Source organism: Pezoporus occidentalis, unplaced genomic scaffold (assembly GCF_034315485.1).
Source record: "Pezoporus occidentalis ecotype Australia unplaced genomic scaffold, CSIRO_AGI_Poc_V1 ctg36, whole genome shotgun sequence".
Taxonomy (NCBI): Eukaryota; Metazoa; Chordata; class Aves; order Psittaciformes; family Psittacidae; genus Pezoporus; species Pezoporus occidentalis.
The window spans coordinates 1,410,459-1,432,111 of NW_026915591.1; the positions used below are offsets into that span (position 1 = coordinate 1,410,459).

General features: G+C 40.2%; 1 protein-coding gene across 10 annotated transcripts in view; it reads right to left on the bottom strand.

The window, feature by feature from the left end:
• The window catches only part of SYNE2 (spectrin repeat containing nuclear envelope protein 2), a 185,013-nt gene that overhangs the window by 63,799 nt on the left and 99,561 nt on the right, over window positions 1-21,653 (bottom strand). For 8 of the 10 annotated variants that reach the window (XM_062630735.1, XM_062630730.1, XM_062630734.1 and 5 more), the window contains 14 exons: window positions 18,182-18,304; window positions 15,696-15,890; window positions 15,035-15,118; window positions 13,543-13,662; window positions 12,774-12,881; window positions 9,427-9,642; window positions 7,494-7,661; window positions 5,133-5,245; window positions 4,741-4,882; window positions 3,629-3,760; window positions 2,904-3,056; window positions 2,455-2,661; window positions 1,200-1,301; window positions 34-153 (listed from right to left, as the gene is read on the bottom strand). In XM_062630735.1, the coding sequence (XP_062486719.1) occupies window positions 34-153; window positions 1,200-1,301; window positions 2,455-2,661; window positions 2,904-3,056; window positions 3,629-3,760; window positions 4,741-4,882; window positions 5,133-5,245; window positions 7,494-7,661; window positions 9,427-9,642; window positions 12,774-12,881; window positions 13,543-13,662; window positions 15,035-15,118; window positions 15,696-15,890; window positions 18,182-18,304 (1,983 nt within the window). The remainder of the gene's footprint in view (window positions 1-33; window positions 154-1,199; window positions 1,302-2,454; window positions 2,662-2,903; window positions 3,057-3,628; window positions 3,761-4,740; window positions 4,883-5,132; window positions 5,246-7,493; window positions 7,662-9,426; window positions 9,643-12,773; window positions 12,882-13,542; window positions 13,663-15,034; window positions 15,119-15,695; window positions 15,891-18,181; window positions 18,305-21,653) is intronic. The other 2 variants (XM_062630737.1, XM_062630731.1) reach the window with 1 other exon arrangement.

Below are 21,653 nucleotides of genomic sequence, written 5' to 3' on the forward strand. Positions count from 1 at the left end.
GCTGAGTAAGTGGAAACTGTACTGTGCTCTTACCTCTAATTTATAAACTTCCTGGATTAAGGTGATAGGTAACTGAAGTCTTTCCCCATGGCCTCTCAGTTTTGCTACTTGTTTTTCAAGGTCTTGCAGCTCCAAAGCACAGGCATCAGTTTTCTGAATTAAGGACAAAATAAGCTATTAAGAAGAGCTCTAGTTCCATTAAACTTTCCATTACCACTAGTAGCACAGCAGATCCAGTGGCTGTGCTAGCACTTCATAAGTTTACAAGGAAACACTGATATCCAATGAGCTTATAAACTAAATAGGTAAAATTGTTCATGACACAGCTTATTGGGTTCTCATGGCACAGCCAGAAGAGAATTCAGGCCTTGTGTCTCAGTCCAACCTTCAACATGCACTTCAGTTTACTAATTCAAGAGCAGCCACTAAAAGGAATCATGTACTCAGAAAATACCATTTTTTCTTATGAAGTAGAACAACCCAGTCAGGGGTGGATTGAGTCAGGTTCTTTCTGAAGGAAGGGAAGCTATATACTTTTGGCATTCCTTTTTCAAGAGTGGTTACTTGACAGAATATATGTAAGGCAACAGTCCTTGCTAGGGGATTCAGCAGTTCTGAATGTAGCTTTCACCCTGGCAGAAAAATTCTGCCTATAAACAAGGTTATGGGCCTGTAACGAAAGTGTCACTTCACCAAGAAGTAGACAGATAGCAGATGACCATTCTGCGGAGGATATGTAGCCTATAGAGAATTTTAATTCTCTGCTGGTCCTTATGAAAGTTGAAGAAAATAGCTTAACTGGTCAAATGTCCTATGATAAAGTGCTCAGAAATGCTGAATGAGTAGATATAAATACTGCAGTCCTATTTCCACAAATAAAAAGAAACATCACATGTGAAGTGCTGTAACTTACGCAGCTCTGTTCTTCCCTGCCAGAAGGTGGAGCGTATTTGCTCTGAGAGACTGTGGAGAGACTGGTTCCTCCACCCCAACTACTAAAAGGACTGGAATTAGCTCTGACTACAGAAACAGGTGTAGCAACAAGAAAGGTTTTTTTTTTGTTACTCTCTTCTTTCCCATTCTTAAAACCTAAGTGAGACTCAAACTTTAGAAAACACGAAACTTAACAGATTGCAAAAAAATGGAAATAAAATCAAATGCTGAGAGTTCTTCCTTTCCTTTATGTTGAACAAAATTACCTGAAGCTCTTCAGAAATATTATGTCCATGTATTGCATTCAAGCATTGCTGCAAAGCAGCCTTCTTCTCAGTTAACTGATCATAAAGCAGCCTGGTTTCATTCTGCAAAAGAAACAAGCATCAGAGGTATATCACGTAGCAGGAATATAGTAACAATCAGACAAAATTACATAACAAACAAAATGACTACCTGTTATGGCAAAAGCACTTTTTTCCTCTTAAAAACCAAACAAAATACTAAACAAAAAAACCCAACCCAAACCACCACAACAAAATAAAACATGTGCATGATTTAAAGCAGTATTTTAGAGAAGGAAATTCTGTAGTCTGTGTTATGTATAAAAGCAGATTACTCCCATAACAGTGATCCTCTATGACCATAAAAATCTGTGAAACTTATAAAGAAAAAAATTCTTTCCTTCTGAAAATGCGCTCATTACTGGCCACTGATGGAGCTCCATGGATCTGCATAAGCAAACATTGCAAGACTAGTCCTGCTACTGTCTGGAGACAACATCCCACTGTTCAAAGGAACTGTTTTAATGTTCAACAGTAAAGAACTAGGCTGACTTGCAGATGATGAGCACACTGGAATTTTGCTGGACATTGCAAACTGTATTTCAAAGACTAGGATTTTCTTTCCTTACTTCAGCCTAAATACCCGATCTGAGTATTTCCCAGCAACAGCTAGTAGATTTAGCCCAACATGAGAATCTATAGAAAACTTTCTTATTATCTGCTTTTCTGAAGATGAATAAAAAAGGCAAATTTGCAGAACTATAGCTTCTGCTACTGTGGCACAAAATCTAAAGGAACAGTAAATACAAAGGGTCAAATCAACCTCCAGTATGTAGCTGCCCAGTGCCAGACATGGCAGCAAAGGCAAAGAACCCAGAAAAGGGGAAGAGCCCACAAAGCATTAGAAAGAATACACAAAATCTTTCTTGGTCTGATCCCTACACACAGAAACTTGCTTTAGCCTGTAGCTCAGTGTGCATGGGATCCCAGGTGACTTCCATCCTTTCTGCATGCAAACTTTCTCCTGTTATCAAGGCCTCTATGGCACCCAGCACTGCAAACAGCACTGCATAAACAGCAAAATTAATTTGCTTGTTGAGAGGCCAAGACAAGCTTTTTTAGTACCAAAAGAAAAAGGAAAGCCCATCACAGGTTACTCATCTGTAACCAAAATGCATTAACACTGACAAGCCTAACAGATGGTGTGAAGTAAGATATACATTTGGCAGTGGAGTACCTGGTAATTGCTATTATGATTCAGCCCAGCTTTCATTGAGTTGCTCCTTAAAGCAGTGGCAGCTTGAGTTTGTTCCAGCCGTGCCTGCAAGTTGTTAAAGCACTCAGAGAACACATCTGTGCTCCCACCAGCACGGATAACAGACTTCAGATCATCCTTTTTATCACTCAGATCAGCGTGAAGTTTTTGCAGCTCCACAGAAAGAGTCTAAAGGTTTGAAAGAAAGATAACAAGAGTGAAATGGGTCCCTCTGTCCAAGGACTCTTGACCATATAAAGAAGCAGGTTTCAAGTTGATAATCGTTAAAAGCAATAGGCTCAAATCTGTGCAACACCGAGTTTGATAGTGTTATTCCTGAATGACAGAGAGAAAATATCATGCCACGTATATTCTGTTGTAGAAGAAATCTACTGGGGATTCTCTTTCCCTTGATGCTTTAGGACAGTTACCTCATAAAGAGCCTGCTGCACAGGTGCCTCTTCAGCAGAGAGAACCGAGGTGTTTAGCATATCCTCCATGTTATTCAAACACTGGCTGATTGCCAGAAGCAGTTCAAATAATTTTCTGTCCAAATAGGAAGAGACTTCCTCTGCAACATTATGCTGGGTAAAGGCAAGTAAGAAGTTTTCAGTACTTTCATCCAAGTCATGGCTAAGATTTATTCACTCATGAAAAGTTAGAGGTTCAGTCAGCTAGTAACAAAATGGAATTAATGAAATACTGAGGAACATACTTGGACGAGACAGTAATATGCATGTAATATTCAGAGCTGTCAAGGCCAAAGCTGAGACAATGACCATTTATGTATTGAGAGTGGCTGTGGTCTTACAAGTGTCTAATTTCATGAATGGGCACAACACAACTTGTCAGCACCAATACTGCAGATTTACTGAAATCATTCACAGGCTCCTTGCTTTATACATTTTGAGGCGTTCTACCCACACTAGCAAATCTTTGGATTCAGGCAGCAGAAATATCATAGCTGAAACTTGAAATGTTTCCTCTCAAAATCCTAGGATGATTTCTATTTCATAGTCCACAGCTGATGTAAAAGCTACACTACAGTGAGTGGCATTTGAAATAATATGATTATTGCTACTTCCCAGTGCCCAAACAGTGCCTTGTGTCTAGAATTCCTTGTATTTTTTTCAGTGCTAGGACATGACATTTTTACCTGTGTATGAACCACATTCGCTTCTTGGCTTAGGTCCCCCAGCTGGACAGTGTAAGTTTTCAGCTCTTCCACAGTGGGGGTGCCTGCACTAGCAAATATGCCTCGGGGTAGCATGTTCATCTTTGCTGTAATCTAACATTTGGAAAAAGAACATTGAAATTAGGTGTAAAGCTCAAATGAAGACAGGGCTTTGGGCAACCAGACAACACACCTCTCAGAAAACATTAAAGTTTCAAGGCATTATATAAAGCATTTGGGTTCCCTTTTTACTGGCAAAAATCAGTTGGGCAGTCTATGCTCTGTTGGGACACTGGTTGAAAAAGCAGCCTCTGATTCCCAGCTTTAAGGGTTACAAGTTGTAGTTTGTGATAAGACAGGCCTACTGCCTACTGCAGTGGAAGTCTTGCCTGAAAAAGCTGACATTCATTCTTCTACATGACTGATAGTGTTCCATGTAATACAGCAATTTTAGAGAACAGGAAATGTAGTCAATTTAATGTGATCAAAACTGTGAATGACAGAAATTACAGCTTTGTCCAAACAGTGAAATTCTGCAGTCTGTTCAGAATACATATATATATACATATATACACATATATGTATGTGTATATGTATATATACACAGTGTGCTCCTGTTGCAGTTCAAACTCCACTTTTGGTACATGAGAAAGAACACAACAGTGAATGGCAAAATTTACGGCAGAGATTTGTTTTGACAAATTATTTTTTTTTTCAACTTGCAAGAACTGAGACTTAACTCACATCCATGAAAATCATCTGGGAACTCGTTAAATAACTCTCTTAGTTCTCTTAAATGAATTAAGCAGATAACATCTTGTCTGACTGTTAACTACAAGGATTCACCAATCTGCTCCCACACTATGCTTAGTAGTCACTACTTCAGAGACATTATTAACATTACTGTGCAGTAAAATCAAAAGACAATCATGAAAACAGTATGCAGTAACAATTTCATCTGGAAAATGTCTGCACAGATTTCAGTTACCTGATGAAGAGACATGACATGACAATGCAGGAAGATAGCCTAATTGCTATCTTTATACCACAACCAACTGCCCACAGAAAGAGTGTTTTACTGAACTTAAACAAACCTGAGGTTCCACAAGCTGGCAGAGAGGAGATTTCATCTTTGATGACAGCTCTTGTTGTAAGTACTGCCATTTATTACCAGTTTGGTCCTTTGGAGCTAAAGAGGAATCAGCCAGTTTGATTTCTGGATCAGATTCTCCATTGCTGCATTGAGAAAACACTATTAGCATAGCAAATACTGAAACAGAATAAGGAAAATTAGATTTGTAAGACTTCTTATTGCTCCTGCCTCAAAACCAAAGTGAAACCAAGTGCATGGATGATCTTTAATCCAAACTTTGATACATTTCTTTGGGCTTTTCCCTTCCTGTGAAAAACCTGATGGGCGTGCTGACAGCCTCCATCTCTCAGTTTCACATCACTGAATCTGGTAACTCGTTTTGGTATTTTGTACCTTGATTCTAATTTTGAAGTCACGCTGTCCTCAACCTGTGGCTGCATTTTTTCCACGCAAAATTCAATGAAGTCAAAGAGGCTTTTCTGTGCAGCTGCTTTTATTTCTGGATCCTGTGGACAGAAAATAGTGTGAACAGTAAAATTATGTGCACTGTATTAATCTGACTGTGCTTTTCTAATCACATTTTATGTGAATTCATTTAGCAAAGAAAATCATAGAATCATAGAACAGTTAGGGTTGGAAAGGACCCTAACATCATCTATTTCCAACCCCCCTGCCATGGGCAGGGACATCGCACATTAAACCATGTCACCCAAGGCTCTGTCCAACCCAGCCTTGAACACTGCCAGGGATGGAGCATTCACAGCTTCCTTGGGCAACCCATTCCAGTGCCTCACCACCCTGACAGGAAAGAACTTCTTCCTTATATCTAAATATAAATAATAAATACATAAATATAAAATAAGAATATATCTATCAGAATAAAATGCAGTTTATATGTAAACATGAGATTACATTCTGAAGATGTGTAATTTTACAGAATATATTTCTGACTGGGCCAGTTTTAAAAGCAAAACCCACCAGTCATAAAAAAATTATGCACATACAGAAATTTAAAGGCCATCAACTGCCATCTTTCTACAGAGAAAAAGGAAAGAAAATGGAGATTTGCTCAAATATGAGGTGGAGTTCCATTAGTAAAAAAGAGTGTCAAGTGAAGAGTGAGCAATTTTAGCAGCTCATGCTGGATCATTTTCTCTAACTCTTTTCTAATAGTATGAAAAGGGCAAAAGCAAATTTTCAGTTAGCAAAACAGAAGTAGTTTACAGAGCGTAGAATATAGTAGGATTTTTTTATTGTGTTAACAACTTTAAAGTCATCGTGAGTTAGCCCATAGGAAAACATTCACAAAGCTTTGGCTTTAGCAATGTCAATGAATAAGTTCAGACTTCATAATACATCAGTGCTTCAAAGATAGGAGATTGGAAGAATGGGTGATGCCATCTGAATCCCTACAAGGCAAGTGGCAGTGCTACTAAACCTTCTGCACATGGGATTTTAGGGGTGAGGCCTTTTTCCATCCTGACCAACACATGCAAACAAATCCTGGAGGTGATGGGTGGCTGAAACCAGCCCTGAACAGATTTGATCCCACAATGAAAACTGCAGCAGGTAATAAATGCACCTGTGCCCCCCAGCTACAGGGGATGTGGAATAGCCTGGCTCCTGGATGGTAGGGGAATTACCCTCCAAATGAGCAGCTGTTCAGCAAGGGCAAACTGGGGCATGCTAGAGCCATTTGAGTGTCAGATCTCAAGGGGCTCTTTCCATCCTCTTTTGTGAATCTGTAAAGGGAGGTATGCTATAGGAAGGCTTCCAGACTTGACAAGGCAGCAGAACCTACAGGTGCAGTTTGGGGAAATGGTGAAAGTGGAGCTCAGACTTAACCATACACAGAATCAGCAGTGTATGAAACACAGCTGCTACTCTTGCAAACTTTCAGTTCCATTTACTGAACGTTTGATCTACTCTAACTTGCTGCTGAAGTCCTCACACTTCTCTCCCTGACAGTTACAAGGCTTGTTTTGCTTTTCCTGTTAGCAGATGAATTTATACTAACCTTTTATTCTTCCAGTTTGACCAAATTAAAGGTATGTGTAATTTATGCTTATAAATTTGCTCACACAACTGCATTTTCTACCTGTCTGTGATGACAGACATATTTCAACAGGAGCCTTTACAAGTACTAGTTCTCTCCTGGGCTATGCAAGCTCCCACTTAAGACTGTGCTTCCCCAGTGCTGGAGAGACTGTAGTCGCTTTAACCACCCACATCAGGTGAGCTTCTCCAGCTCCCTGAACAGTGGGGAATGCTGCTGAGCCAGGAGTTACTGTCTCATTCACTGGAAAACTCAGAAAAGAGAGCACAGTTGTGGCTCACGAGAGCTGGCAGTCACTATCATTGCCATTTACAGATTCTTCAAAGAGAAAACTACTGATTAAAGGACTCTCTGCTGTGATGCTGTCACAAATATCATAGCATTTTAAATGCATTTAAAAAAACAAAAACAAACAAAAAAAAACACCAAACAACCCCTGTCCTGTACTGCTTGCAAAATCGTGACTTGTCACTGAGAACTTAAAGCAGGAAAATGTTGTTCAGAGACTCATCAAAAATCCACTGCTTGCTGCAAACTATAAATAATTCTACAGCACTGTATAGCAGAACAACAGCAAGTCTGATGTTTCTGATTGACTTTTCCCCCTTTCTTACTTCTAACTGCTCTTCAGCAACTACCGCACATTAAAGTGCCATAACTCTCTCACTCTTGCTCTGCATAGCATTCATATGCTTTACCTGTTCTTCGTTGCATTTTTCTTGAAGCATCATCTGGAATTCTTCCAAACTGCACTTCACTTCCTTCAGCTTCAGGGAAAGAGCTTCTACCTCTTGTTCATAGTCTGCGCTAGCCCCAGAATCTTCCATTAAATTAAGGATCTTTAGTTCAATGTCTGCTATCACCGCCTAGAAGGGACAGCAGTCAATTATTCATTCTTAGAAGTACAACACTTCTTTCTTGATAATGTTCTGAAGTCAGTGCTAACACTTCTCCCCCGCCAAAAGAAACACAGAGGCAAAAAAAGACAGAGCTTCAAACCCCCCAGATTTTCTCTAAACAACTAAATAAATAAATTTTGTACAGTTAGTCATAAAAGTGTTTCAACAATAGCCTCCGCAGGAATTTTTATTAAGTCAGATACAGAATAAAAGAGGAGAGGAGAAATGAAAGACTCCATCTGGATGCAACCAAGAAGACAACACACCTCAGTGGGGAAGGAGGCAGTGCACAGACTGATCACATCACCCTTTGGGAGGAATGATGCTGAATTACCAAAACATAGTAACATTACAGTATGTCAGCCAGGCTATCGTAAACTGTTGGGATCTGTTTTTTGATTCAAGCTGCTCTGAATCAAAGTTACTGCATTACTTTAAACCCACATTTTTCAGGTGAGTGTGGAGACAAGGTACTATGGCTCAACTGCAAAGTAATCAACTGCAGTAAATTAACTGCTTTACATCATACATCCATATCTAGAGACTGTTTCTGCTCATGCTATTTGAGTTTTTCTCTGTACATCTTTACTAGCTTAGAAAAACCTCCCACTACTACCAAGCTCTTGTCTTAACATTGAGGCAAGTCATTACATGCTGACAGGAGTTCAGCAGCACTTACAGCTGCCTGAAGCCACCTTGTTTTTACCAGCTGAACTGCCCTGCCTGTGCCAACACAAACCTCAAAAGGGATCCAGACACAGACAGTTACTTAGGTGCATTCAAGACCCTAATTCCTGCAGAGTTCAGCACCTGAGTGCTCAGCTGAATAACAGCTTAAACCTAGAGGCATTTCTTGGCATGGACTCAGTTCCTATTAAAAAACATACCACCCAACAACAACAAAACAGCTGGAAATGTCTCCTAGCAATTTTAAATGGGGACATTTTGGTATTGGGTCTTTTATAGCAAGTGAAATTTGTTGCTTCACATAGAGACAGTGCTTGGAGCAAACTGGTACACCAGACTGGCACCACAGGGAACTTCAAAGTGGCATGCCTGCCACTTTCTTATAATCTGCATGCCAGAGAAAAAGCTGCATGCCAGGCTCCCACCCAGCCCAGCATCTCATGTCAGTCCTGCTTGCATCCACCTGTTTTCACCAACAAGTACCACCTACCCCTATCCTGCTGCCATCTGGGCCTGGCAATAGGATGCCCTGGTGGTAGGTCCAAATACCACCACAGCTCACAGAAGGCAGGGGACAAGCCCCTGTTTTTCTACCCATGCTGGCAGCTGCCCTGCATAAAGAAAATTTTACCAACTGGGAAGCATTCTTACACCAGTCTTTTGAACCAAGTGAAAGTGCCACAGAAAACAAAATCATTTTTCACAATTGAGACCAATGAAAAACTGCCTTTTAATGGAGGATTCAAACTATACTAAGCCATGTTTCTGAAAATAATCCAAAGACAAAAAAAGCTTTAAAAATACTCAAGAATTCTACCTAAATTCCCAGATGCATAAAGATCCCAAATCTAAAGATAGTTTTTTTAACTAAGCCCTTGGAAAGCTGCACCTGAAACTGAAGCCAAGCAGTTACATGTTTTCTGTACAGTGTAATGAAGGCGATTAAGTGGGGAGAGCAGAAGCAGTGAGCATTGCTTTTCTGCAGACACACCCCTCAGGGAAGTGCAACGTGTACGGATAGCAGCAGTAAACTGCTCTGTCTTACCTGGTAATAGGCAAGCTGCATTTCCACCGCATGCTGCATTTTGGGGGTCTGGGGGTCTGACTTCAGGGACACTTTAGTTTTGTCTAGCCACTGCTCTACCTCAGCAACTTGGGCATGGCACACCTGGAGGATCTTTTCTGGTTCCAACCTGCTGGGACCTACAGCTTTCCCTGGAGAGCCCCAGGTGATGTCAGGGACAGGAGGCGGCTTGTCATTCTGAAGGAAAGCACATGGAAGAAATGTGGTTATCTATCTGCTTTATCCTTTCTTTCCCTTTCCCTTACCAGTGGGAAATATTTAACTTTTGCAATCACAGAGCTCCAAAACAACTCTGCCACCATGTTCCCAAATTAAAAATGAAAGAAAAAAGGAAAAAAGAAAGAGAAAAAGAAAGGGAAACTCAGCAAGCCAAATGATCCAGGATCTGGTGTAACAGGTTTCCAGGCAGCAATTTGCATTTGCACAGGTATACCTGAACAAGAGGAAGAGGGATGATGCACCATTAACCAGCTCTCCCCTGAGGAGAGATGTTTTCCTGCAGGAGTTAGATGTAAAAGCAACGCAGTTTATAAGCTGCAAAGCAAGCTGTCAGGCAATGCTTACAAGCTACTTGCACATGTTCTGTTCCAAAATTCAACCAGTGCTTTATTTGGGCTTTAGGTCACACAGAAAAATAATATATATTTTTAAGTATGTCTCATGTAATTCTTTCTAACTTGCATTCCTTTAAAAAGCAATATTGCACACTTTGTAATAAGGAGAAATCTAGAATGTACTAAGACATCTGCAGTTGCTTGGAAGGCTGTACAGATGTATATATACCCCCATACATACAAATACTGATACCTGATAAGTAAGTCAAGCAAAACACCACAAGAATAAATATTACCTGTAAATATTACCTATAGAATAAATATTATCTATAAATATTACCTATACCAAGAATGAAATTACCTATATACTACCATGGCCCTAGAGCATACATTCAGGCAGCTGAGACAGTCACTGGTAGTGTACAAACTTCATGCTAAGATGAGATTTGGCAGAAAAACAGGGAGCAAAAGTGCATGGTTTCACCTATCAATGTCTTAACCACTACCGTTCTTTGCCTCTGAGACACCATGGGACAGTGCCATTAAACACAAAAAGCATATCTGAGCTTACAATTCCCAGAACAGTCTAACTATGTCTCCTGAGGTATACATGACTGAAGAAATAAAAAAGTACCAACTTACTTCAACCTCCACCAGAAACTTCCAACTCAGTTCTAGCCCTGTTTGTTCTAGTTCATTAATCTAAATAACAAAACAGTACACATGTATAACACTGTGCTGACACCCTTTCATCACACACGTACGTGCACCTAAGCATTTAGTTTACACTGCCAGCATGCCCAGCTAGGCAGGGTTATTGCAGTAAACTTGGTCGTCCCCCCCCTCCACAGAAATTCAGATATGTAGTCAAGTCAGTTTGATGAAACACACTGGTATGGTGTGCACAGCTGTCTGTGTACACTTCATGGAGGCAACAATGGACAGTTACCATGGCTCAAATGACAACACAATCACAGAATCTTCTGACCACCTTCTGACTGCGTGTCACGGCTTTAGAATCACTCATGTGGAAGAGCATGTTTTGGTAATAATATTCCAAGGCCATACCAGGCAACCAAACTTCCTAGCGATGCCCTTAACTCAGGTGCCAGGGAAGCAGCAGACTTCTTTCAGAGTAGGATCTGTCCAGAGTACTGGGCCCTCTGTTACCCTGAAGGGAATCACCTACCACTACAGCCCATCTTTTCTTCCTCATTTAGTAATTCAAATGTTTTTCTGAATCCTAAATCATGTTTTAGGCTGCTATAACTGAATTTGGAAGCACAAACGTTTCCATGGAAGGGACAACATGCCAGAGGGAGGACATGGTATCATTCAGCAATCACTAACATCATTAAAAAAAAAAAGAAAGAAAAATATCACTCTCTACAGGGATCTGGATAACATGGAATTGTCACAGTATAGCAAAACACTGAAGTGTAAAAGTGGGATCTTGCTATATCAGAGTAGCAGGGAAGAGAATCATCCCCCTTGACATACTGGCCATGGTCCTTCCAATGCAGCTCAGGATATGGCTGGCTTTCTGGGCTGTGAGCTGCCAGCTCATGTCTACCTTTTCATCCACCAAGTGCTCCTCTGCAGGGCTACTCTCAATCTGTTCATCCCCCGGCCTGTGTTGATACTGGGGATTACTCTGACCCAGGTTCAGGACTTTGTGCCTGGCTTTGCTGAACCTTATCAGGTTCACATGGGCCCATTTCTCAAGCTTGTCCAGGTCCCTCTGGATAGTATCCTGTCCCTCAGGCATGCCAAGTGCACCACACAGCTTGGTGTCATCTGTAAACCTACTGAGTGTGCACTCAATCCCACTGTCTGTGCCACTGATGAAGATATTAAACAGTACTGGTCCTACTACAGACCTCTGAAGGACATCACTCATCATGATCACTGTCTGGACATGGAGATGTTGACCACTACTCTGGATGTGACCAGCCATCCAATTCTTCATCCACCAGTCTGTCCATTAAATCCACCTCTCTCCAATTCAGAAAGGATGTTGTGGGGGACCATGTCAAAGGCCTTATAGAAATCTGGACTTACAGAATTCCACACAGATGATAACCATAGCTCTTCCTTTGTCCATTGATGTAGTCATTCCACCACAGAAGGCCACTAAGTCATGCAAGACCTTGACACATTCATGTCATCCTTTCCTGATTTCGTACACCCGGAGACTGAGATCTCTTGTACTCTATGGAAAGTGTCATTAAGATCTGCCAGCTCTGTCCTGCAGCCTAGTCCCTCAGGGCAGTTCACCAGGGGGTACTGATTAACTTCTTGAACAGCCAGAAAATATTATACTGTGTATAACCTATGGGCTACTGCTCACTCCTCCCTTAGACTGTAGCACGCCTTCCACAAAGCAGCAATATATATGAGTTTCAATCTCCTTAATTTCTCCTTTAACTCCCACTTAAAAATCCCATAGTTGATGTACACTTACATCACCTGAACGTCTCCATTAATGCCTGTACGAATGCCAGCTTCTTATTTCCTGAAAACTCTCCATTTTGTTCTCTAGTAAATGGCATTTGCAAGGAGCAAATCAAAATCACCCAAAGCAGTAATCTGAAGAGGCCCTCAAAGGGTTGTAGGTATCCTACCATATCATAAATACTGCAACAAACTCCAGTAGCATAACCATAATGAATCAGGGCCTCTGCCTACTAGGTAGGTTGCACAACAAGCAGAGAAAATCACCTTGTTCAGCGTACTTCATGCCTCCAAACTCACCATAGCATGACTGCCATCACGTGCAGCAGGGTCTTCAGTACTCTGCAAAGTTTGCATAGAAGTTTCCTCACCATGTTTACTGTGCAATTCCGTCATGTCATCAACATCCTGTAGAAAGAGAAGCAACACTGAAAGTATTTGTATCATTAGTAATGTGATGTGTAGTAAGTGTAGACATGGCATTTAGGAAAGTAGTTTATTGCTGGACTTGGTAGTGTTAAGTTTACAGTTGGAGTCAATGATCTTAAAAGTCTTTCCAACCTAAATGATTCTATGATTATTGCTTTGTTGTGCAGAAACAATTACAGTTATTACATTATTGAGACACTATGCAAAACAGACCACAGCCAAAATGACCAGATGCTGGTCTTCTTATGTACAAAGAGAACCTCTTCCACAAAGGATCCCCCAACAAAATGCACATTTTATAGCCTTTCTAGTAATTAGTGAAACAAATTGCTGCTACGAAATGTTCATTTCTGTCTTTGCAGGTTTTGACAAGCTGGAAGAAATTAATATTCAATAACAGAATCGCTTAGGTTGGAAAACCCAAGGTCAGTGAGTTCAACCAAAATGTGCAACAAGAGAAGAGACTTTAAATGGCAAGATTTAGCATGATGTGGAAGATGGAAGATCTGAACAAGGCCATCATGTCCTGCACTTATACAGTTCTCTTGCTTTGCACACTTCAGCAATACCTAGGACTTGTGCAGATCTTTTCTACAAAGATGAGACCCAGTCCCCATGGAGATAACCCCAGGTGCATTACCTGAACGAGGCCATCTGACAAGGTACCAGAAGACCAGGAGGCTGCACTGTCTTCCTTGTGCCTTTCATCATTCCTTTCCAAAGGCCAGAATTTTTCATCTTTCTCTGTGGCTGTACCTCGCTTTGAAAGCAGAAACAGCTATGCATTAGATTGTGAACAGGAAGCTCATATTCCTTCAAGCAATGTAAATTACTGCAAACCTTCAGTAACACATTGGTCTGTTTCTGCTAAACCTTCAGTAACACACTGGTCTATTTCTGCTTTATCTATCCTTATTGCGTTTCCCAAATCCCACTCCTTCCTTTGCTCTGTAGCTCTGCTGCAAAATGAATGGCAATTCAATGACACTAATAGTTTTCTCTAGAGACCACAGAATATCCTCATTTTTTTCACACTATATATATATAAAAAAAAACCAAACCCAAGAAACAAACTTTCTCCTGTCCCCTAAAACATCCTGTATGTAAACAAAACCACAGCAATGAAGGAGGAGAAACCTTGCAACTGAAGTGGTTGGATCAGAGTAGTAAGACACGACCTCTATGCAGGCTGTTGGGACTTCTTCACACTGTCAAGCCATGTATTTTCATCCTTGCCTAGCCTAAAACAACCCCTTCAACACCCTATCACCTCTTGGACTCATTTCCTTTTGACTCTTGTTGCAAGGGTGTATCAAAAATTCTAATTAATATCCATAGCAAGGACTTCAGAGAAATGGAGATTCTTCAAAACTTGATTGAGGCCATAGTCCCTTCCAGGAGATGTATACGAGGGTAGCTTGTCATTATTGGCCCAGGGAGGCTGTGAACTGCTCTGTGAATGGGTATCTAGGTTACAAGTTCACCGGCACTTCTGCACATTCCTGATTTCATTCAAGTAACCCTCATTTAGTCCCTGGGATGCAGAAAAAGTGTGCAGAAATTTTCATGGATTTTTTTTTTTTTTTTTCCCCAAAAGCTATTAACTACATCATGTAACTTTACCCCAGCTTTGTTCCTCTGCGGTTTACATGGGCATTTAGACTCCACAGGTTCAGAGCAACCTGCTGAGCAGTGTCTACCATTCTCCCAGAAATCTCTCCTTCACTTCCTTCCAATAGTCTGATCATGTCCTTTTTTCTTAAGCTCAAACACACAAATAATTTTGATTAAGTTTTAACATTTCAGAGGCTGCCTAATTCTCTCTAAACCCCATTCCACATATAAATATTGGCATTTAGGCTCATATTTTGCCATGAACACTTCCATAAAGGGGGTATTACTGTCTAAGCAATGCCACCAAAAGAAGGATCACAAATCACAGAATGAGGTGCTGTGTAACACTGATATTGTAATACTGGTAGGCTGGCTTAAGTGCAATTTCTTAGTATCCTGGAGCAATAAAAGATACTTTAATTTGTTCTAAAGTGTTCTGGATTAACATATTTTTCATAATTCGTCCTGTACCAAAATCTGGTGTCTTACATACACGGCTGTATATGCAAGATAAGTACCAAACTCACCTTGCTGTGGAAAGAAGAGTCTTCTGATTCTTCATCCAAGGAAGGTAGAAGAGACATCATTCCTCTTTTTTTAAACTACAAAAATACACACAAAAAGACAGTCCAGTTATTCATGACAAGCACAGTAAAAGCCTCTTCTGCTTGTAAACCAAAAGAAAGCTACCACTTGAGGTCAATTTTTAGAGAAGCATTGAACATCTGCCATGCTACATTAAAGTAATTGAAAACTGCAGGTACTAAGCACCTCTGAAAATTGGGACTTTTTCTGTGCTATACTGTTTTAACATAACAGCTATAATAAGGTCAAATTTCATTCTGCTCCATAAAAACAATTTACTGAAAATCCCATAACAACTGATTATCCACAAAACTACACATTGAGGATTTTGCTGTTGATTGCTTGATGCAAACTTCATGTTGGATCTGCTCATGCTAAAAAAAATAATCAGAAGTACACTTCTTCTGCCTTCTCCTATACATGCATCATACCCAGTCCTTCTGGGACCATTGAGAAGCACAAAGGGGAGGAGAAGTATTAACTCACAGCTGCAGGGTGCTCCTCTCTCAATACCACTCCTCCTGGAGGAAGAAAGGTTATTTACCTGGCTCCTCAGCTTTCCGGTAAATGATCACAAGGTGGTGCTCCACTTACCCGCTGACCAGAAACATCAGTTCCAACCAAGTCACTTTGTGCTAATACAGAGGCTGTAGGTTCATCTTCTGATTCAGGCACTTCTTGCTGTAAGCGCTGGTGAAGCTCAGACATTGAATTCTTCATTCCGGTAAGGACATCTTCCTTTCTTTGGCACAGCTTTATGATTTCTTCTTTTACAGCTTCCATGTCTCCCTAAGGAGCAACAATATCCATAAGCATCCATTTTTATTACTTAACCAAACAGTAATGTAACTCATGATAACAGTGATGCATCTTACTGAAACTGGGGCTATTTCCCTTTTTTCCTTTTTCAGGGCATTCGGACAGTTCCCCATTGTCACTACAGAAGATGTCTAGATACATGCAAAACAGCAGCAACAGACTGAACTCAGAACAGCACTTGCTGCCTGTAATGCAGAAGTTGGTGGCCTGGAAGTAAATGTAAATGTAAATGTTGGTGGCCTGGAAGTAAATGGCTGGGTAACTAATTCTAACTAGGTCCTGCATAGCCATGGGGATATGAGTTTCCTTCAGGACAGAGGGAATGCAGCTGGGTTACATTACTGTGTGTCAGAGCAGGTGATGAACTACCTTCTCTGGAAACCTGACACAAACCACTTAGGATAGCCTTGATGAGGTCAAAGACAACAATAAGGGTAGCTCAGTTTTCTTTGTTGAAGCTGGCCTAAAAGAAGGAAACAAACTCTTCACTGGCTTTTAGTGACATGTACTGGGCCAAAAATATCCCATGTCTTTCAATGTGACATTGGGAGCAATTATCCCCAATCTGCAGGGATTGAACAATAATCCAAGTAACTGCATTTATAAAGATTATAATATCTTTATATTATAGGGAGGGAAACAAATCTGTCTTTGTCTCCTCCCTGAAGAGCTAGAGCTGGCTCCAGCTGGTGTTCTGCTCGGACCTTTCCTTATCACCCAGTCTCCAGGTGAGCAAAGAAAGCACAACAAATCACAGAGTAAGACAGGGCAAGGAATAAAATGCCCTACTCCATTACTGAAAGTGCTAAAGCTCTTTGAAGCATTGTTAGTTGCTCAGAAAACTGTAATATGGATAAATATCTCATTGCACACTGGGCTCAGTCCATCAGACCAAGCTTTGATGCTATGCAAGTAATAATCTGAGACAGATGAAAGCCATAAGACTACTGCTTCCATCTCAACTACAGCTTCTTCTGTTAATAATGTTAGTGTGGCTGCAGGACTGGGTATGTAGAGGCAAAATCCCAGCAAATTTTCAAAGGACATGGAAACTTGGCTCAGGCAAGAGTCTTTTTTTCCTTTTGTACACTCAAACCCACAAGATAAAAATCTTCCAAAGGTAGAGACAAGAAAAAGCCATTGGAATGAAGAAAAAGCCATCCTGACAATTTGGCATATTTCTATTTGATTCATTGCAGGAGAAGACTGCAGCATACATTCACCAGATACTGTTTGGCAAACTTCACTAGCCAAAAGCTTCCTCAGAAACCAACTCATTATTAATGCTACTTCTTCATCTGAAGCCCCTCAATAAGATAGGCAATTCCATTGCCCACATCTATTCATGAAATGCTACAGTTGTGAAAAGGTTTTCCTCTAAACCAGGAGCTATTAAACAGAAAGTCCTACACTAAAAGACAAAAACAGGAACAGGGAAATGAGTCATGCCTCATAGTAACATCAAGCCTGCAACATCCAACCACCTGAAAGCAAAGCAGCTATGTATTTAGAAGCCTATCAAGTGATTATAGTTATTAGGCAAGTACAATGTATGTATATTAACTTTATTGGGACTGACTGCAAAAAGCTGAATTTCAGAGACACTTTATAAACAGCTATTACACTCAATTAGTCATTTCCTGACTTTTGCAGTGCTGTCCTTAAAACACATCTTACTTCTGATTAAATAATCAATTAATCCACTACAGAAAGCAGCTGATTGCAGGGAGAAAAACAACACATGTTTATGAGTTAATGAAAACAGTGTGGCAGTGAGGACAGCAAAAGGAGTCTAAAGAATTCCTAAATAGAACCACCAAAAGTACTGCTGCATGGTCAGTGATCAGAAATGGACTCAGTTCTCTGCTTATGCATAATCCCAAGCTGCTACCTCAGCAACATTATCTGGATGCTGAGCACAGGCAAGATATGAATTCTACATATTGTTTCACCAAAACAGCTGTCAGCTGTCATGAAAGCAGCATTCTAAGTTTTCCTTAAAAGTTGATATAGGTACAAACAACACATCAAAATCAATAGGAAGTAAATTACGGAAAATATACCCAACTAATATTAATTGTAATATCTCTCGGTATATGTCAATTTACGTATGTATAGTCAAACAATGTCATTTAATTGACTGCTTGACCATGCACGGTGGGGAGGGGAAGCACACCAATATTTCTCAGCGCTCCATATCATTGTGATTAATGTTAGCCAGGAAAAGTAGCAGCCATGAGAGAGTAAACAGTAAAACTCACCTCTGGACAATGAGTCTTCTGAGCCAGTGATTGATCTTGTGATATTTCTACTAAGGGGTTCTTTAGGAATTGTTTCAACTTTTCCATTTCTTGCTCACATTCTTCTGTTTTCTTTACAGCTTCCTGTGAAATTATAATCCTCATAAATAATTGTGAATTCAGTAATAGAGAAACAAACTAGTCAGTAATGGAAGAAACTTGTGCTGAAGAGTACTGACGCCTGCTTTGTATCTGTAGTTGCATGTAAAAGTATTTGGTCTGCTAACTTTGCACAACCCTATCTTCACTATTTATTATTCACTTGCTAAAGACAAACTGCTCTATCCATAAGCTGAAGTATGGTGGAGTACTCTGCTTAGAAGCCTTTGCTTACTCCAGAGTGGAACTATGAATTTGGTTATCAAATGCAAAAAGCATATTAAATCATATTCACTACAATTTATAATAGGTTGAAAAAAAGGGAGAAATTACAGGGAGTCATATCAAGTTAGAAAGCCTACCTGGCTTTTATTGGTGCTCAGGTCTTTACTGCCAGCTAGTTCTGCACTGACCACAAATGAACTGTGCTGCACATCAAGCAGACACTGCAGCTCAGAGGATAAGCTAACCACAGTATCTGACAATTTGAATACTTCCTATAAAAAGGATAAGTATTTCTACTTGGTGTGAGCTTCTGCTGCTTACATGGCTTACTGGAAAACATATACATTATAAAGAGCCAAATTTACTTATTTGAGAGTGACAGCAAAATCTCATCAATCCCCATGCTTTACTGTTTGTGCAGAAATGGGCAGTTCCCCCCCAGCACTGCTTGTGCTTGTCAGCGACTGCCTGTTACAATGTCTCAGGTAATTAAGAAATTGTTACATCTACAAAACAGAATATTTTCTGAAACGAATTAACTTGCAAAACACATTCGGTGTCTCTGTTTCTGACCCATGAGCTGTTCCTCAGGTGTCTGCAAAATGTAATGAACAAAATGCAGTCTACTTGAAATGCTGCTGATAGCAGCATTTTTTTGAGCCTGACAGGCTAATCTCTCTGCAAACTGCACAGATTCTGCCTTTCAGAGCAAAGAGTCTCTCCTGCTATGAACGGTAACAGAAAAAAAAGCCAGATTGGAGAAGAAGATATTTAATTGTGGCCTATGATCTTAATACAATAGCATTAAGAATCAGAGGAGGAAAACAAAGAATAGGTCTTCAGTTCTATGAGAAACTAAAAGTCCTCTAAAAGGGTGATTCTCTTACCATACCTTCACTTCCACATTAATAGGACTGTTTAGTAATAGGTAAAATGTGTACTACCTCAAAACTTCATTGATTAAAGAATATGAATAATTTGTATACAGACTCCAATGTCTCCTGTCATGCGCCAACATGTGACCACAGCTACTTGCCTGAAGAGAGCTCATCGGTTCTCTGCCTTGCACTGAGGCACACACAAAAAAAAATCTTGTTTTATCCTTCTCTTAATAGAACATAAATTATGCCATATATGTGGGATTGAATATCTTCCTAGAAGCGTTGACTCTCTTTTAAGTTATTTCCTGCTTGACATTTGCTCTTTACTTTTCCTGTTGCGGTAATACTAGAAGACTTACCCATGGCAAAGGGCCACCTGCCTATAGTGTACAGGCAGGCAGGCAGGCAACATTTTTGTTATGAAAGAGCTTTCTAAAAATGAACACAGTAAACCAGCATTTATGCAAACAGAGACACTCTCTTGCACAGAAAACCAGTAGAAGCAGCTGTGGCTTCCAACTCCTCCTCCTGATGATGTTCTTTAAGTACTTGACAGGCCATAATAATAACAGAGGGCAACATTCAATTCAGATCTAAGTTACCCTAAAATCCTTCCCCAAAGCTTTCACATTTTGTTACTGTTACACTTTTTCAGGTGCAACTTAATTAAGCAAAAATTACTACTGCAATATCCTGTTGCATCACCAATAGCAAAATATGGGCAAATGCACCCAAGCACTGAGGTTTCAAAACTAATCCTCAGGAAAAAAATTAGTACGTATATATATTTGTACAGGAAACTTGCCTCCCATTTGCTTTCCTCTCTATCAGGATACTTACTACCTTTTCATGCAGTACTCAACATGCCATCCTTTAATAGCTTTATTCTTTGTTATGTCTTTGCTGGTGTTAGACTTCTATTGTAGTATTCCTTCTTTCAACCCATTCAACAGGACTGGAAAATCTTTTTTGCACAGTTTGATATCCTAGCTGCCAGGAATTGCAGTTTTCCCAATCTGCTCTCTCACAAATACCGCTCAGCTACAGATTGTTGGGTGCTTACAAGACAAGGGCAAATGCTGAGCAAAAAAGGTTACAGCTGTTTCAAAAAGGAGAAAGATCTAAGCTTTGACCTAATGCTTCACATAAACCAGTTAGAAATCTCATGGTAACACTTTATAATTGGAAAGCACCCTGTTTCTGACAGTTTTAAAGTGTTTTGAAAATTCTCAAGTATTTAATCTGGTAACTCGTTGAAAAAGATACATTTTACCACATCCATTTTTCAGACATAAGAAACTGTATGGACTAAAAATACTAAGACCGCAGGAATCGCATGGATCTCACACAGTCATTTTTTTTGTTTGTTTTTTTTTTTTCCCCCCAAACTCCAAGCATTAGTCATGTACCATATTTGAGTTTTTCTCTTGGTGCGCTGCTCTTCATTTCACAAACTGAAAATCAGAGATGGACATTCACATTTTAGCTGTCACTGGTTTCTGTCTGGGTTCTGAAATACCCAGTAGGAAGTTGGATGTTTTAAAGCATCTGCTGTACTGTAATAGGGCTGGAAAACCAAATCAGTAAAGATACTGTATTATTTTTCTAAGTGCTGCTATAATCCTGCTGAGAAATGGATGGGTCATATGAGAATTTTCATACCTCTGCTCACTTGGGAACATGCATAACCAAACTCCAGGTTGTCCCCAAGTATATATACCCTGGGCAGTGGAACATGATGGAAATATCCCTGAATTAAAACCTTCTTGAGCTGGTACAACCACATCACTCAGTGAAGTGCTGCAGAGATACCACTTCAGGTTTGGGGCCAGTATTGCTGTTTCATAATCCTTACTGCCCATTGAGTTAACACTCACGGACCCATCAGCACTGCCTTCTCTTACAGCCATGTGTCACACCAATGCTGTTACATCGTTTCTGTTTCCAAACCTGTCAACAGCATCTCCAACCCCCCCCTCACATATTCACTTATGTGGATACACTCTTGGACCTTCTGAGGGCAGGAGCTGGCATGCCTCAAAACCAAGTGACACTGGTGGAAAACAGTCGCTTTCCTGGCTCACTGATTTGGGAAGATCATCTTTACTAAACCAGTTTCTGCTGTCATCAATTTCTATTCAATTTCATGTTCAGGTAAGTTTAAGTACTTGAACTTTGCAGATGTGAGCACCTGCATGTAACACTGGACTTAATCATTAGCTGCGCAA